Source organism: Pan paniscus, chromosome 1, assembly GCF_029289425.2.
Source record: "Pan paniscus chromosome 1, NHGRI_mPanPan1-v2.0_pri, whole genome shotgun sequence".
NCBI classification, from domain to species: domain Eukaryota; kingdom Metazoa; phylum Chordata; class Mammalia; order Primates; family Hominidae; genus Pan; species Pan paniscus.
The window spans coordinates 115856426-115874220 of NC_073249.2; the positions used below are offsets into that span (position 1 = coordinate 115856426).

Below are 17795 nucleotides of genomic sequence, written 5' to 3' on the forward strand. Positions count from 1 at the left end.
TATTTTTATATGTGTCTTTGGCTTTTACTATGGGTAAAAGTATTTTCCTCGTGGAAAATAAGGCAATGAATATGACAATCAAGTGGACTACAAGTGGAAGACCTGGCCATGGGGATACGTTTGGAGTGATAGAATCATGGTGGGCAGCAGCTCTACTTCTTCTAACAGGAAGGGTAAGAGATACTGGTAAAAGCAGCAGCAGCACTGGACACAGGGCATCTAAGTCCTTGGTTTGGAGTCAGGTGTGCTTTCCAGAATCCTGGGAGGAGAGGCTGCTCACTGAAGGGAAGCAGCTTCAGTCTAGAGTAATTTGAGGATAGGAATTTCAGTCAACAGCAGCCTGTGAAGAACACTACATGGCTTCCACAAGTAGGTCTGTTTCCCCATCACTTTCAGTTTGCACTAGTCCTTTACCTTCAGTCTTGGACATCCTACCTCCAACTGATCTTTATTTTGAGCAGCACAGTCCAATTCTTTAGCTAAAGTTGAAGGGATCGCTGCACTGACGTTCTTCCCCTTTGAGAAAAGAATCGTAATTTTAAGAGTCTGAAGGAGTTTAGTGGTCACCTAGTCTCTCCTCCCTTGATACCTCTACTGATACTTTCTACTCAAGCATTGGGAAGCTTTTTTAGAAGAATCTTATCTTCAAAAAATCTACCTTTTTTAATGTGTGTATTTGTGGCCCTCAGAAGTTCCTAAATTCTATACAAAGAACACAAAAGTTTCTGGAGGGTGGAACCGGGCATACTGAAGTTCAAGCCAATGTAATTTGCTTTTGTGACTGCAGAGACCTACTGCAGGTGGCAGATGTCCCACTGTCCACACACTGTGCTTAGCTACACTACTATTCTTCACAGCTTCTAGGAATTACATTTTTTTTGGTAGTTTATGGCAGTGGTGCCTAAATATAGTTGTACCTCCAAAGGTTTCAGAACAGGAACTGGAATCCTGAGAATCTTGTGAAAATATCCTCTTATGCCTCATCACAAATATACCAAATCATCTCTAGTGATAGGACCTGGAAATCTGTACTTTCTTAAAAGGTTCTTCAGGTAAGGTTTGCTGAGGTTTATTACAAATGTACCCTTGATTTGATGCTAATGCTGTATTTAGGGCTGAAGGAAGCACACACTAAATATCTGAGTGCTTTTCAGATTCCATCTATGCTGAAAAAGAATCTTGGAGAATAAACATATTTCAATTAGCCCTTAACATCTTGCTTCAGAACTTTAGCCCACTAAAGCCCAGTAGAGCATAGGAGAGAACACTGCACCAGGATTCAGATCTGGATTCTAATTTTTGTTCTGAAAAATAGCAAGTGACACTGGCATGCCATTTAACCTCTCCAGGCCTCAATTTCCACTATAGATAGTACCTGATGTGTCAGTAAGACAACTCATGTAACTTTGCCAAACAAGTAGAATTATCCTTCCTCCTTTGTCCTGCTCTGTCCTAGCTTTTAATACTTGGTCTGCCCTAACATTTTCCTGTATGTATTTCTTTATCCCAGATATTGGAACAATTGCTAGCAAGGAAAAGTAATGACGGATTTTCATTTCCCAATATAGTCTGGCAAAGAAATGAAAGGTTTACTTCTCCTTGCTAATTCAATCTACATGGTATTGATGGAATCATTAAAAGTGCAAGTAAGCAGCGCTCTGGCTGCCATACAAGGCAGTGTAGCTACTGTTTATTCCTGATTATGGGACAGGATATAGATGAAAATCAATAATAAGACACCTCATTTTAGCCAATAGTTTAAATCTTTTCTCCTGTGTCCCTCTTCTTCAAGCAACTGAATTATCTGTATAAAATGGAAACAATATCTGGTTCCCATTTCAAACGATAGTACATATACCAAAGAGGAGACTGCCAGAAAAGGAGAGTACAAAGTGACCCCTTAGAGAGGCCCAGGCACTTGCTGAAAATTTAGGGGAAGGGTTTGAGATTTCTAAATGACTGATATTCACACAGGTGACAACTACAACACAAAAAAACCATTGACAGGAAAAATGAACACAGTTCTCCTTTTTAAAGTTTCTACAAAATAGAAATGTCACAAGACACATCACAACAATGCAGTGGACCACATTTTCTTATTTATTAAAGAACAGAAATAAATTTTGCTTAAATTTAAAAAAATAACATTAAAACTTAGTTTATCTTTCCACTGAGTAAAACTGAGAAAAAGTTGGCTTTCAGATCATATATTTATTTAAAAAAATAAAATGGGAAATTGACAAAGTTACCACATTATTCTGCATGCTAACAGGATTTCTCAAGCCTGTGAGAGAATCATTTCTTGAGCAATTATAAAAAAAAAAAAAAAAAGGACTTCCTCAACAATGTAAAGATAGGAAAACTTTCAATCCAAATTCAAGGTCTTTATTACTAGTTCCACCTCACAAGCTAGTGGGATGTATCTGTGTCACAAGCTGAATTCCTCAGTAAAGAAAGCTTGAGAAGACACTAAACAAGGATGTTACTAAAAGACAATGGTTTGTTAAAATTATAAAGCAATCATCTTTTGGCCTGCAAACAGTCAACATTAGAACTCTCCACCACTGTGGATCTGGCTCCCCATCACAGTATTATTCTGAATCCAGGATAATTACAATCACATGGCATTTTTTTCTGCATGCTTTCTTGGCCCAAACCCTGCATGACAACATATACAATTTACAAGATGGGACTTGAAATTCCCATTCTCACACAGGATAGTTAGGGAGTGTTACCAATAATAAAGAATAAAAGTTATACAACATTGATTATTATAAATTATATTTGTTCTTATCCACCCCCATTCTCCTTAATATGTTCAGATTCTTTCCTGCAGAAAACATGATGTTCCTATATACCAATTACATCATTAATGATGATTAGAATGAGCTGTAGAGACCTTGATTCTGAAGACATGTATGTGCAGGTGAGACGCAATCTGATTGCAAACACTGACACAGTAGCGGATCAAATCAAAGAAAGAGAAAACCTGGAAAGAAAAGAGACATTCTCAGCACCCGTTTAGGCTCTCCCTAAGCTTCCTGAAAGTAAAGAGGACTGGACTCTGTTCTCTCTACAGATTCACCTTCCATTCCATAAAATAATTCAATTTCCTTGCAATCTTTCCTTCACATACAAACTCTTTGTTAGAGAGACAGATGGCAAATATTTTAAGCTTTATGGGCCTTATTGTCTTTGTCACAGTTGCTTAACTCTGCCATTGTACCATGAAACCAGCCACAGACAATATATAAATGAGTGGCCATAGCTGTGTTCCAATAAAACTGTATTTACCAAAACAGGCTATGGGCCCACAGGGTGTAGTATGCTGATTCATGCTTTTTTACTCAGTCAGAAATTTGCAATTTATGAGCCCTGCCCGATGTAGGCAGGACTAGTAAGATTAATGCAAAAAATAAAAGGCTCAAATATAAAGCCATAGAACTCTCACACAGCCCCATTTATGTGGATTTCTGACATTCCAAATCATTACAATTGTATGAACCATCTTTCATGACTGGGTCATCAAAATAAGAAAACAAGCAACCTTCAAACCCTCAAACCATGAAATAAGACTTAGTACAATACTTACCAGGGCAATCCAAAGTACAATATATTCATCAATAAAGCTGTTAAAATACTGGTCCAGAAACAAAAGTGCCGGACCTATGAATGCTGTGTCATGCAAATGCATTTCACTTTTCGTCATGTGTGCAACCTATGAATAAAACAGAATAACGTAGGCATTTTCATAAGAGGACAATTGTGAACTACATAGTAAATCATATTGTGCTCAGATATCAACTTCCAATAATTATTTAGGAATAGCTGCTGAATTCCCAAAACTAAAAACCCAACAATATGAAATGTGTCTGAGAAAGAAAGGGATATATCATGTCAACTAACCCTACAAAAGATGCTTTTCACAAGAAGCCTTAATTTGAGTGTCCAGATTGAGACTGAAGAATGTAAATAAACTGAACCAAATTAAACAGTGGATAAAAGGCTAAAAAGTTGTATGTTTTCCAAGAACTTCCAGTAACTTCAAACTGTAGCTTCACAAAAGAGTAAAAATAGTTCCCATGTTGATATCAAGAGATTCTGATTAGAAGAGGGCAAACTCTAGGACGATTTATGAAGCTACAGAATGAGAACTATAGCCATAAATCCAAAATAAGATGAAAGTGAAAAACACAGCAAATAAAAACTCAGGTGCTTACCACAAGCTTATTAGTGATTTTAGCAGACACAAAACCAAATGTCAGTATATAAAGACAGGGATGCTTTTCAAAAAGCTGAACTGCAGATTTCTTGTAGATCATTGCAGCTAATGTAATCACTGATCCAATATGGAGAAAAGGAGAAAGGACACTTGTTCCCTGTACAGAGCGAAGAGAAGAGTTAATAGTATTCAGTACTCATCAGATACTGCATGGATCTGCTGCAGAACAGTTCAACTCAAACTTTCAGGAACCTCATGGTGCCTGATAGGCAGCAATTTCTATAAATCACAAACTAGAAGAGCTAATGAAAAGTAGCAGCATAAATTCATTAGGCACAAACTGAGGATTTCACTTAAGAGACCAGGCTTATTTTTACAAAGCAGCTCATACTTTAAAAAAACATGTGAATAAGTGTGTTTGTGTGTGTGTATGCATAAAAGTATGAATATATAAAGCATATAAATGTGGGTAAGTATATATAAAATTGAAGTTTTGAACATTAGTTTCTTTAAAGGCTAAGTATAAATTATAAATTAACAAATGATTTTATACATTTGAAATAAAAAACAAAATGACAACAAAACCAAGTCCTAGTGTAAACAAGTGTTGAAAATCTTAAGGTATACTTACTGCTATTGTTGATCCATTTTTGCCAACACCACCTGTGAAGATTACACGGAAGTAATTTGTACAGGAAAATATGGTCCCTGCTACAGTACAAAGTGCAGGAAAAATTTTCATTTGAATATTCAGCACTGGAATCTTTAATGGGTAGAGAGAGAAAACAATTAAAACATATACAAACTAAAATAAGAAAACAGTCTAATATTTGATTCATATTCCCAAAAACTTTCCATTCCCTCCAATTACATAAATATGTAAAGTAATGAAAGTGTCCTTTTCCTCTTCATTATAAGCAATATAGCAAGTCTCAAGAGTTGAGACTATTTAGAAATTAATCTCACTTCAGCCATCAACCTTAAAAAAAACAAAAAAACCGGATTCAACTTTATTAACTTGTGTCACAAGCTAAGTTAGATTCACCTAATGCATCCCAGTGGTCTTGCAACAGTGAACCAGGATGTGTTCTGGCCTTTTAATAAAAGGAGTGCACCCTGCCTTTTTCCTTGTATATGTTTTTGAATTCTACCTCTAAATCTGTAGAACATTCATAATTGTTGTGAGGAAGTATGAAGCATAATAGAAATGTTGCAACTAGATATAAAAATCTGCAGAGTATAGAGAATGGAAGACAAAATTTCTATTCAGAAGAGTTCCCAACTCCAAATTGTTAGGATACAGGCAGCTAGTAAAAGCAGAAGGCAATTAAGAAGGCATTCACATGCAGAAGAAAAAACAGGTCAAGTACATTCAAACAGATTCTACAATTGTGCATACAAAATTTTGAAGTTTAAATGTACTTTTCAGAAAAGTGAATAATATATTCATAAAGTACACTGAAAATGTGTTTATTTACCTGAAGTATGGGGAAAGAGTGGATTGATGTCATGCATTTTTGCAAACACAATATCTATCATTTAAAATGAAATACACTTGTACTGAATTTTAAAAATCATTTAAGAGTCTCTTCTTTTTCGCACCCCTCCCTTTAAATTTTGGTCTCAAATTTTGTCCAATATGGATTGAAAAGAAAGCAACAGTAAAATAAATGATGTAGTCTAGTAATAGAAACAAATGATTATAGAAACAAGATTCCAAAAGCCCCCAGTGGTTTAATAAGCCATGAGTTCTTACAATGAAAAAAAAAAAAATTTTTTTTTTTAATTGAGACAGAGTCTTGCTCTGTCACCCAGGCTGGAGTACAGCGGTGTGATCCTGGGTTTACTGCAACCCCCGCTTCCCGGGTTGAAGTGATTCTCCTGCCTCAGCCTTTTGAGTAGCTGGGATTACAGGTGCTCGCCACCATGCCTGGCTAATTTTTGTATTTTTAGTAGAGACAGGGTTTCACCATGTTGGCCGGGCTGGTCTCGAACTCTTGACGTCAAGTGATCTGCCAGCTTCAGCCTCCCAAAGTGCTGGGATTACAGGTGTGAGCCACCATGCCCGGTCACAATGAAAGCATTTTAATTAGGGCTGTTTACACTTTGTATGGCTATCATCTATCTACACTTTTAAAATCAAATAGCAAATGTGGCACTTCCTACTATATAGAAAACCTCAGTTAAGACTGGAAGACATAAATCTTAATGGTTGGATACTTTATTTCTTCAAAACTCTCAAGAACTCACTTTGTTTAGATAACTCTGTTACCTCTTGCAAAAATGCAGCTCTAAAAAAAATTGAAATCAAATGTTCAAGATTAAATTGTACTGTAGCAGTGTTACATTTTCTAAAATTAACTAGGTCAACCTAGTTCTAAAATTAACTAGGTCAACTAAGTCAAGTCCTAAACTTTATGGATTATCCTAAATGGTTATCTTCTCCCCCTAAATCTCCAACCTCTACAGTCTAAGTTCAAAACTTGTTTTCAAGAAAGGAGAAAATCAACACCATGGTTGCTTTGAACTCCAAGAGATTTTTCTGCTCTTGTTCAATAAACTAGGGACATTACATTCTCAATCTGATGCACCTGGCTGAAACTCAATACTGTGGCTAGTTTCCTGGTTCCCAACCTCTCTTCCCACCCCTCCCACTTTTGACTCCATAGAGACAAAAGATCTCTCTGGCAAAAGGGAAAATACTATACTTCCCTCAGATTCCAAAAGAAGCAAAGCATTATTCTATTACAGGGACAGCCCTGTATTAGGGCCAGGGTACTAAATGAGTACCATCTCTGTATAATAGTCATCTGTGTCATAAATGAACTGAATGAGAGTCATAACTGTATTTAAAATTTGGTGAAATTGCTTTGGGATCATAAAAATTGTTGCCCTTTGAAAGAAGAATAAACACAAACATTAGAAAAGCCAGGAAAATTAGTACATGGCCTGGACCACAAAGTAAGGAAGCAAGCTATTGACCTAGGAGCAAAGTATCATAGATTCTTAAGGTTTTCATCACTTTTGTCATATATGTTGGCTATATACACCAAAACATAAGCTCCTGAGTGTTGGATTTTGTTTGAATTGATTTTGTACACTCTCTAGAGCCCTGGTTATTGTAGGTGGCTCAATACACATTTGTTAAATGAAGATTAAAATCTTCTCCCTTTCTCTTACTTTCTATGTAGAACTCCTGTTTTGGGAGAGTATGAAGAAACATCTAGCCCCCACATTAGCAATGAAAAAGAAAGTGAGCTACCAAGAAAATATGAGGCAAAGTGAAGGAAAAGCTCGAGTCAAAGGAATCCCAAGTCTCACCAGGTGATCCTTTAAAAATTGGCACTACTTATAAAAAACACAAAGTGTTGCCATTCTCACCCCACGCTTAAGATCAAGGAGGGTGGCACATTCTCTCTCTCCCTCAAGTCAAAAAGGACAGGCACATTCTGTCTTTCCCAATCTTTTTCTTTCTGTCATCATCTTGGAACTTATCAAAGCTGGCCAAAGTGCATCCACTCTTTAGAAATAGCCAAAGAGCTATACCAAAGACATCTTTATGTCAGGTCTGCTTGAAGTTTCAAGTCTTTAAGAGTTGGGAAGAGTAAGAATTCCTTTGGGTCATGGTGTCTGTCCTACAGCCAGGTGAAAACTCTCCAGACTCATACCATGAAGGTATGCATCCAAATAATAACAATGTAATGAAATTCACTTTTAAAAAGGTTAGAGATAGAAAAAGAAAATCTTAAATTATCAGTATCTTTACCAGATTACAAAGGTCATGTTTTTTGGTTCAATAGTTTGTATTAATGCAGACTAATATCAGTTAGTAAATTTTGACTAGTTTTCTTATAAGCATGATAAAATGCCCTTATAGGCTTTGTACATCAGAGCAGAAATAAAAAGTACCATTTTGAGATTAGACACTTTCCTCCAAAGAATGTGGGAATGCCTGTTTGTAAATCATTTTAATGTAAATAAATTCCACCAAAATACAGCAAATGTTAACATAATTACAGTGTCTACAAAGGAAAATCACCCTATCAGAATTATTTAAGTGTAAAGGCATTTTAAAGTCTTGTAGTTCAAGAATGAGATATAATCAATTTATACTACATAGAACATCTTCAGTCTGACCAAATGAATCCTGAAACCTCATCTGCAGTAGTAACACTCACCTAGTTGCCTTAACTGAATTCCAGAAAGTCCCTTATGGCTTAATACAATTTGATCAATTACTACATTTAAAAGACTCAAGCATCAGTAAAAGTAACCATGAGTTGATTATATTAAGTCTCTTCCAAATAAGAATATATTCTTCTTTGTTTTTTTTAAAGAGTGATATGATAGAACATAGTTCCAAGGCATTCTAAAAGGAATGTCTTTTGGGGAAGCAACAAACAAAAAATATGCTTTTTGTTTCTTGCAATGTATAAAACAAGCACTGACTTTTATGCATGAAGACAATTGCTTTCCTTCGGAAAAAAAAAAAAGGAAAAACCACAACAACAACAACTATAATCTTTGGTAAAAATTCATCTCTTTGGGGAAAAAATTTGGCAAAGAATGGGTAATCCATATGTAATAGATGCAAATCACTTACCTTTACAAAACAGCTGATCTTCTGGAATCAGCCTTATGAAGACATCTGCACTGTTTTTATTTGTTCTGACCATAAACCTGCTTTCTAAATGTCAGTAAAAGCCTTCTAACTTAATGAGGATTTGGAAGGCAATTTCCATTTTATGGCCTCAATCTCAGAAGAGATGTAAATTTCATACCTGAACCCTAAGTAAATATCTTTCCTCCATTTGGCACACAAAAAAGTGAGTGCTCAATATGTAGTATTTGTTCCTGTATTAACAGAATGCAATTCAAAACAGCATATTCAGTAATGAACCCTTAATGCTAAGTAAAAAGAAAAAAATAATATAGTGATCTGGGGTCAATTATGGGAATCTGTATTGGGAGTTGTTAAAAAAGAAAAAACAGAATATTTCACTAAGTCTCCAAATATATCACCAGAGAAGTCGGGTTGTTCCCTTTTGGTTTAATGATGCTAACAGTAGGACCAAAGTGCTAACAATAGGATGAAGGGGCAGGGGGAGAATCTGTTTTCCTGTTGCAACCTCACCTCATGAATCCTGAAATTAGATTGCTAGTTTACTGGGTCTGGGAACTCCATTTCAGATGTGAATCTGAGAGTTCCTCAGATAAAACATACAATTTAAAAAGGATGTTTATATTAATTACAAGACAGGACAAAACATTTGATCTTTATAAAAGAAAAAATTATATCTACTATGTACATGTGTAGATTATATGTATAAATCATAATGGAAAAAGGTAAAAAGTATACCTGAAGGAATTTACTACCAGGCATCACCTAAGAAATAAGGATATGTATATAACGTGCACAGACAACTTCATTTACAATGTTTTGTGCATTTCCATATTTATAACAAATAATTAGGCACACAGGTTGAGCATCCCTAATCAGAAAATCCAAAATCTAAAATGCTACAAATCCCAAAACTTCTTGAGTGCCAATGTGATGCCACAAGTGGAAAATCCCACACTTGAGCTTATGTGACAGGTCGAGGTCAAAACGTAGGTGCACAAAAGTTTATTCAGCATCCCCAAGGGAAAAAAGACCCTCCCAGCCCCCTTCATAGCTGCAATATATCTTTGTGCACAGACCCATATCCTGTCACGTAAGTACACCCACAAAGGGTAATAAAATGGCATTGTGCAGGCTGGACATTCCAACAACAGGTTCTCCCCAATGCCTGACATGGGGCCAAGAACTAAGTGCATTACTGCTTTTCAATTTTGTTTTTGTTTTTTGCTTATTCTCTGCTGTGTGGTATAAAGATATTGTTGAAAATGTCAAAAAGGCCTGCAGATACTTTTTTGGTTAATAGTGATAACATACAGGTATTCTGGTGATGCTATTGTGCTGCTCCACTACCCTGAATACATTATCTTTTCACTGATATGTCTTATTTTTTGCTAAATATATCTATGTGTAAATAAGTGTTAGAAAATGATTGCTTAACAGTAGTAGGTAAATTCAGAGTCAGGAGTAACACTGATGCCAAACCACAGATTATCCACATGGGTGGCTAAGATAGTAACACTTTTGCTTTCTGATGGTTCAATACACACACTTTGTTTCATCCACAAAATTATTAAAAATATTGTATAAAATTACCTTTGGGCAATGTGTATAAGGTGTATATGAAAATAAATTTCATATTTGGACTTGGTATCTCAAGATACCAAGATATCTCATCATGTATATGCAAATATTGTAGAACTTGAAAACATCTGAAATCTGAAATACTGGTCCCAAGAATTACAGACAAGGGATACTTAACCTGTATAAACCAAACACTGACTTGTTTTCCAATAATCAAGCCAGAAATCCCACTTTTTGGATATTGGTATGCTGAAACTTTATGTACAAGATATTACAAATAATTTTGGGGGGAAAATTTTGGTATACAAGGCTTATAAAAATAATAATCACCATAGTCAAGGGATATAAAAACTTTAGGAATGGGGGTAAGCTTTAGGCTTTATGATCTGCTTTCAGGAAAACAAAAACTATTATTTCCTTCCCATAAGACAAAACTGTTATTAAAAAAAAGAACTAGTCTACTGAAGAGCAAAAGTAATAAAATTCGTATTTCCTACACATTAGTCTCAAAAGCCAATAGGGTCTCTATAGTGAAATCTAAGATACATAAATGAATGATATTATGTACATAACTGAATAGTTTCAGAATTTTCCCAGTTGACTGTGGATTATTTTTATTCCTTCATCTCCTCTCCCTTCACAGATTCATCTTCCCAACAAAAGATACTTAACAATTCATTTCTGGCAATAAATACCGTGGGTAGTGTATCAATTACACTTCCTCAAGCACCTAATTTTCCATCATAAAGTGAGTTAGGTAAGGGAAAAATGTTGCTCAGTAAATTTTCCTTATACTTTAAAATTAATCTGATTTTTAAGAATTGCATTAATTTAGGTCTAGTAAATCTTTTCTTTGTTAAGATTTCACCAAATGAATGATAAATACTGTATTCTGAAGGGGTGATGGTAGAAATCGGCAATTAACTGATGACCAGGGGAGTACATACCATGACAACCCAAATCTGAAAGAATACATTAAAACTATAAGAGCAGCAACAACTTTTATTGAGTGCTTATTATTTGACAGGCACTATTCTAAGTGCTTTACACAATATATTAACTCCTTTAATGCATAAAATAACTTTATGAGATAGGTACTACTAATGACCTCATTTTACAGAGGAGGAAACTAAGCCAGAGAGAGTTACGCAACAGATTAAGTTCACACAGTAGGCCATGGAGCCTGGGTCAAACGCACACAGTCTGGTTCCAGAGCTTGTGTTCTTGGCCTCCATATTTTACTCCCTACCTCAGAGGTTTGTGGAAAAGAATCTGTGTTTGTAGGAGTGACTATATTTTAGGTAGACCTGGAAATCAAGGTCCAAGCTCGTTCAAACAATCCAATGGCACTGATTTCATTCAACAGGTATTTATCCTGTTTTGGAACCAGAGTTAACTTACTATCTCAAATTTGTTATTCAGCTTTAAGTATATGACAGAAAAACTAGTAGACTCATGTAGTTAAGAAAGAGAATAAAAGGTCTAATTTAATCTTGTCACTGGTTAACTTGTTAAACTGTCTGCTGTATCCTCATCTGTAAAATGGGATGACATTACTAATTCAGATTCTCAATGGCCTTCAAAAATAATAGCCCTGGAACAGTCCTAACGTTCTACATAACTTCAAGTAGTAAAATTCACCATCCTCTAAAGAGAAGCTGTGTTCTACTGTTTGCTATGACTTTTCATTTTTGGAAAAAAATAAAAGAATTTCACACATTACCCTTTAACTGGATTATCCCATATTAGAAAACACAAGCAAAAGACAACATGCATTACATGGGATACACAATGTGAACAAAGTTACCATAGATTGCCAAAAAGGTGGTCCTCCAATCACTGCCAGCAAATGCATGATTATTATGAAGATTTGCACTTCAGTCACATCAATTCTGATTAGGTACAAAAAGCCAAAAGAGCAGAATTAGTCACAACAATTTCAAGTTAATTACTTGCAAGCTTAGCAGCATTCCTCTATCATGCACAATAGAAAAAAAAAAATCTCAAATATTGAGGAAAGGGGAAAAGGAGGCATCAAAAATTTGTTATGAGCAAAATCATATAAAATCCAAAGCCTTTTAATTTAATTTGATGAATTTCAAAGAGCAATAAAAACCCCTCCTTTCCAAAGGAAATTTCTGACTCATTGAAGTTGGGCTGAAACCATACGTTAACCTTTCCCACCAAAAAAAAAAAAAAATTGAGGAGGTATTAAATTTTGAGTATCAAGCAGAGGATTACATTGCACTGTTATAAAATATGAAATCTTGAAATAAGTGCTTTGTAGTATCAGATGAAATAAATAGTGTGCTTTAATTAAAGTTAACATAAATCACTAAGACTTTGTAAAACTTACTGTTCTTTAGATATATTCATTTAATGTCTGCCATTGTATAGGTGTGAAAAAAAAAACTCCTCCAGTTCTCAAATTCCTATTCTTACTAGGTTAACTACTCTGAGACTTCTGCAAAGAAGATACTGAAAGCAGCCAAGAATTAGCTTTGGGGTTGCTGAAAATAATTTTACAGTCAAGAAGAGACAAACCTCATGCACAACAGGGCAGCAGAAATTAGAAGCCTGAAAGTGTGAAAAAAAAGAACATGGGCAAAAAGATTGAGAAGCAAAACATATGCTGTTTTTCCTTTCCTCTTGTAAACTAGCACCTTCTACAATTTTGAGATTATCATTCTTAGATTACTGGATTCAAATGCCTTCTATTTTGAGAACTTACCCTACAGATATGCTTGCACAAAATGATGTTTGTACAAGGTTATTCACTATGGAATTATAAATTTATAATAGCATAATTTAAAAAAATTCCCTCAGAGGGAATAGTTATATAAATTATGGTACTTCCATAAAATAGAATATTTTACAGCTTTTAAAAAGAGTAGGGCAGCTCTCTATATACTGATATAAAAAGTAGCAAAGATATAGTAAGTGAAAATAAGTTGCAGAATGTGTACAGGCTATTTTTTGTGTAAAAAAAGAGACAAATAATATTCTACTTTTATTTTTGCCAGTAATTGCATAACAAATTTCTGGAAAGATACATTACAAACTAAGAGTGGTGGCTACCTATTGGGGAGTACAGTATAGAAACTGGGGAGCTGGGAGGTAAGAATGAGGAGACTTTTCACTGTATACCTTTTTATAATGCTAGTTTTTCAACAAAGTGAATAATTTATCTATTAAAAGTAATTAGTCTAAAAGTAGATAACAACAGCAAAGGGATTCAATTCCCAGAACAGAACAGAGCCTCCATTTCTAAAAATATGTAAAGCAGATAATCTGTAATGTGAGTTTAAGATACATAAGCTGTCATGCTGTGATAAATAACTGGGTTGAAACTAATGTCTTGCAACTAAAAAAAAATGGGTCTTTGTTTGCCCAAGAATGTTTTTTAAACAGAAGCTTATTTAGCTGCAAACATACAGTGATGTAGTTATCTTGATATACACATTGAAAAAAAAAATGGACTGAATTAGGCTAAAAAGAATCTGTAGAGCTGACCTGGTGAGTGGTGTTGCCAATAAGGGGAATTACACTCAGTAGCAGATTCAGGAGACTAAGCAGGTAGGTGTCAAAGATGATCGATTCTGTCTTGGGTGGAGGAGGGTAGACATCTTAGAACATTTTGCTGGATATATGAAGTAGCCTTTTGGAAGGGGAAGGGCCAGAAGTATAGAATTACAAAATAAAAATGGAGGGAACCTCATGCAATTAATCTTTGTACCATGGATGAATATAAAAGAGAACAGGAAACATAAAAGATCTTTACAAAGTCTCAAATTGGGATTCTTAGGGCAAGTTTTATAGAATAGTCATTTGAAACTTTTGACAGAATTTTCTTAACCATTCTAATACTGACATTGTATTAGATGAATAATGTCTTACTGTTATGGAGAGAGGGCCAGGAAAACTTACTTACCAGTTGGTAGTTAGTTAAGAATATTTTTTATTTGCTTATCTGATTTAGAAGAATATTCTGAATTCCAGGATGAGAATCTTCTGCTCTGAATCATAAGAACTGCCTATCATCACTCCTGGAAGTGTGGTTCTAATCTTGACTGTCAATGAAAAAGGGTGCATGCAGTGCAAAGTCATTCCCAGGAATGGGAACTAAAGCAAGCTAAGAGGGACAGGTGGTAGAAATGATAAACAAGAGTTTATGATTTTGTTTAGAAGACAGCTAGTTACATGACGATCCATTCTTCCACCTTTCCACTAAGAAGTCTCAGTATGGGCTCAATTTACTGTAACACATACTACAAAGAGGCTCATTTTAATCTTTTTGATCATACAGGAAATACAGTTATTTAGAGGACAGAATATTATATAAGGGCAGGGATTTGGCATGTCTGTAATCACTTCCTTTTTATTGTTATTATTATTTTAAAAATGGAGAATCGTCAGTGGTAATATTCCCAAGTGCTGGGACTATTCCTCAAAACCAAAACAAAGAAACTGACCACTACTACCACACCAAGAAAAAAAACAACAAAAAACAAAACCAAAAAACCCTTCAAGACACATGGGGTATGTGGTCAAAGAGGACCCAAACACCAGTGATTTTTTAACAAAACATATGGGAAAACAAATTTCTTATGTGTCGCATTAGATTTCTACAGCCTAAAGTTGTAGAGGGAGAAAATTAAATGATACTAACCACAATTTTCTATATCTATGAAGGTACATGAACATCTTGACTGGTGCTGCTTTAAAATAATCTGGCTGGGCGTGGTGGCTCACGCCTGTAATCCCAGCACTTTGGGGAGGCCGAGGCAGGCGGATCACCTGAGGTAGGGAGTTTGAGACCAGCCTGACCAACATGGAGAAACCCCGTCTCTACTAAAAATACAAAATTAGCCAGGTGTGGTGGCGCATGCCTGTAATTCCAACTACTCAGGAGGCTGAGGCGGGAGAATCACTTGAACCAGGTAGGCAGAGGTTGTGGTGAGCTGAGACTGTGCCATTGCACTCCAGCCTGGGCAACAAGAGCAAAACTCTGTCTCAAAAATAAATAAATAAATAATAATTTCCTATTTCTACTTCATTTTAATATAGGTCGTCAAAAGACAAAAAAGAATTCTCCCAGTTACTGGGGATAACCCATAATGAATATTCTCATCAGGATACACTTAAATTACTATGACAAGCCAGAAACAAACACTGTTTTGATGGCTGTCACAAAAAATAAATAAAAAGAAGCAAACCATTCATCTGATGTGGAAGCTATAAATTTGACAGTCTGAGGTCAAAATAACCTTCAACGCCCATAATAAACTTTAGGCCAATCATTCCTTACAACACCCTAATGGTCTACTGATTAAGAGAATAAAGTGTACTAAATGAATACGAATAATTTAAACTTTTAAACAAGGGAACAGAGCATCTCTTTAGTTGGAGTGACTATCTCAGGAGGTCTTCGTCACTACAAAAAGCTTAGAAAACTCCCTGATCAAGGCAGTTATTACATCAGAAGTCCAAAATAGCTTTTAAAATGGGGTAGAACAACTGCAAAGTAAGTTAGCTAACTATGAGAAAAATTTCTATTTTGAAAGTTTCCATTTTTGTTTATCAGTGTTCAGAGAGATGCCTGACAAATGCATTTGGTTTGAATTCCAGAACTCAGTTTTAGTTGAGGGATGTGAGGGGATTTAAATGGCATTCTATGAAAGCTAAGCACATTAATCATCTCTCCCACAAATTTTTAATGTCTTTCCCCTCTAAAATCAGAAACAGACAATCTATTGTTCTTCTACATGTGACATATGCATTTCAAAGATACACTTGCAGTTATTTTGTAAGTATTTTTGTTAAACTATAAATAGTAAATTTAATTGTGTTGTAGTTTGGCAACACAATTGTTTATATTAGTTTGGTTAACATAGGATACGCACTAGGGATAAATTCACAATGTCAAAGAATCCCCAATTTGTACAATTTGACCTGTGAGCTATTGTTAAAGAGAAGCATTTTGTTTAAAAAAACCATCTATTTGAAGACGTCCAGATTCTTACTCAAGGATTAGATAGCTATTAACTCCAGGTTTATAATTATCTGTAAAGGGATTTGAAGCTCTAGGTAACTTATGGATAACCAGAGCATGACATTCATTATAGATTCTACCAGAAATACCATGGGTGGGGTGAACTGTTGGTGGACTGAAATAAAGATTAGCCTAGAAATTCAATATACTGACTTTGAATATTTTATTTTCTACCCTTGATAAGGGACAAACTGGACATGGTAATCTTAGTATTAAATAACATTAACCATACAACTGAGAGATAACTTGGAGTATTTTTAATTCAAGTGTTATAAATTGGGAAAACAGACAGCAAGACAAGTCTATTTTTGAAATTAAGCTTAATTATTAAAAACACATTACCTACCACATGAATGACTATATGGATCTTCAGACTTTCTGAGAAGACTAAAAAGAAAAAGCCCATTGAATAACTCTGAGTAAGAAGAGAAAAATATAGCCAAAGGCTAGAATAGAACAAGTCCTCTAATATAAAAAGAAATGGAGTATAGGTCTTAAATTTAAGGGGCAGTCTATCTTTATCACCTTTGAAAACAATAAGACCCGAAAGGAGAATCCTCTCACAATCTGAGTTAAATAAAGGGATCATGAACTTATTCTTCCTCTCTAACTGGCACAATACAAAATTTGCCAACCACTGGGGAGTCAGCTAAAACAGGTCTTAATATAGCAATAATGAAGACTTATTATATCCTTAGCACTACAGTAAGCACATTACATTCTTCACCCTTTTAATCACGACAACCACCCTAGGAGGTAGGAAATATCACCATTTTGTAGATGAGAACATTTAGAAAGGTCAAGTGACTTTTCCAAGGTTATAAAGAAAATAACCTTGAAGAGAAACCGGAGTGTTTTTCCTACGTAGTGCTAAAACTCTTTGTATTCTAATACAATTTCACCAAAAATGCTAGAATACAACAGGAAATAGCTTATAGATAGTTTACATGCTAATAAATCAAATTCACTTAGAAACAAATTATTAAGGACAATTCTTTCTGAAGTTTTTTTCGAAACTTCATAAAAAAAGTATATTTGACAATCTCATTTTAATTATCAAATCAGTTTAAGCAATAAGTATTAAAAGCAAAAGAAAATCTCTGCAAGTTAGCAACTGGTAAAAGAAAAGACAGTATATACAGAGAAAACAAAGCATTTTCAAAACTTTTTTTATGATGTTAAAATGCATTAGTTTTTAGAAACATTTTAATAGACAGGGCTCTATAAATATAGGGTACTTTGTTATCATAGACAAACAAGGTGAAAGTAGATATAGGGTACTTTGTTATCATAGACAAACAAGGTGAAAGTAGATACAG

The 17795-nt window shown here is 35.0% G+C and overlaps 1 protein-coding gene across 4 annotated transcripts in view; it reads right to left on the minus strand.

Moving 5' to 3' along the window:
• Positions 1-2077: 2077 nt before the first annotated feature.
• The window catches only part of CEPT1 (choline/ethanolamine phosphotransferase 1), a 45153-nt gene continuing 29435 nt past the window's right edge, over positions 2078-17795 (minus strand). For all 4 annotated transcript variants that reach the window (XM_003810672.7, XM_008963000.7, XM_003810671.7 and 1 more), the window contains exons 5-9: positions 12232-12316; positions 4854-4985; positions 4221-4379; positions 3593-3718; positions 2078-2989 (exon numbers count right to left, since the gene is read on the minus strand). In XM_003810672.7, the coding sequence (XP_003810720.1) occupies positions 2870-2989; positions 3593-3718; positions 4221-4379; positions 4854-4985; positions 12232-12316 (622 nt within the window). In that variant the 3' untranslated portion in view covers positions 2078-2869. The remainder of the gene's footprint in view (positions 2990-3592; positions 3719-4220; positions 4380-4853; positions 4986-12231; positions 12317-17795) is intronic.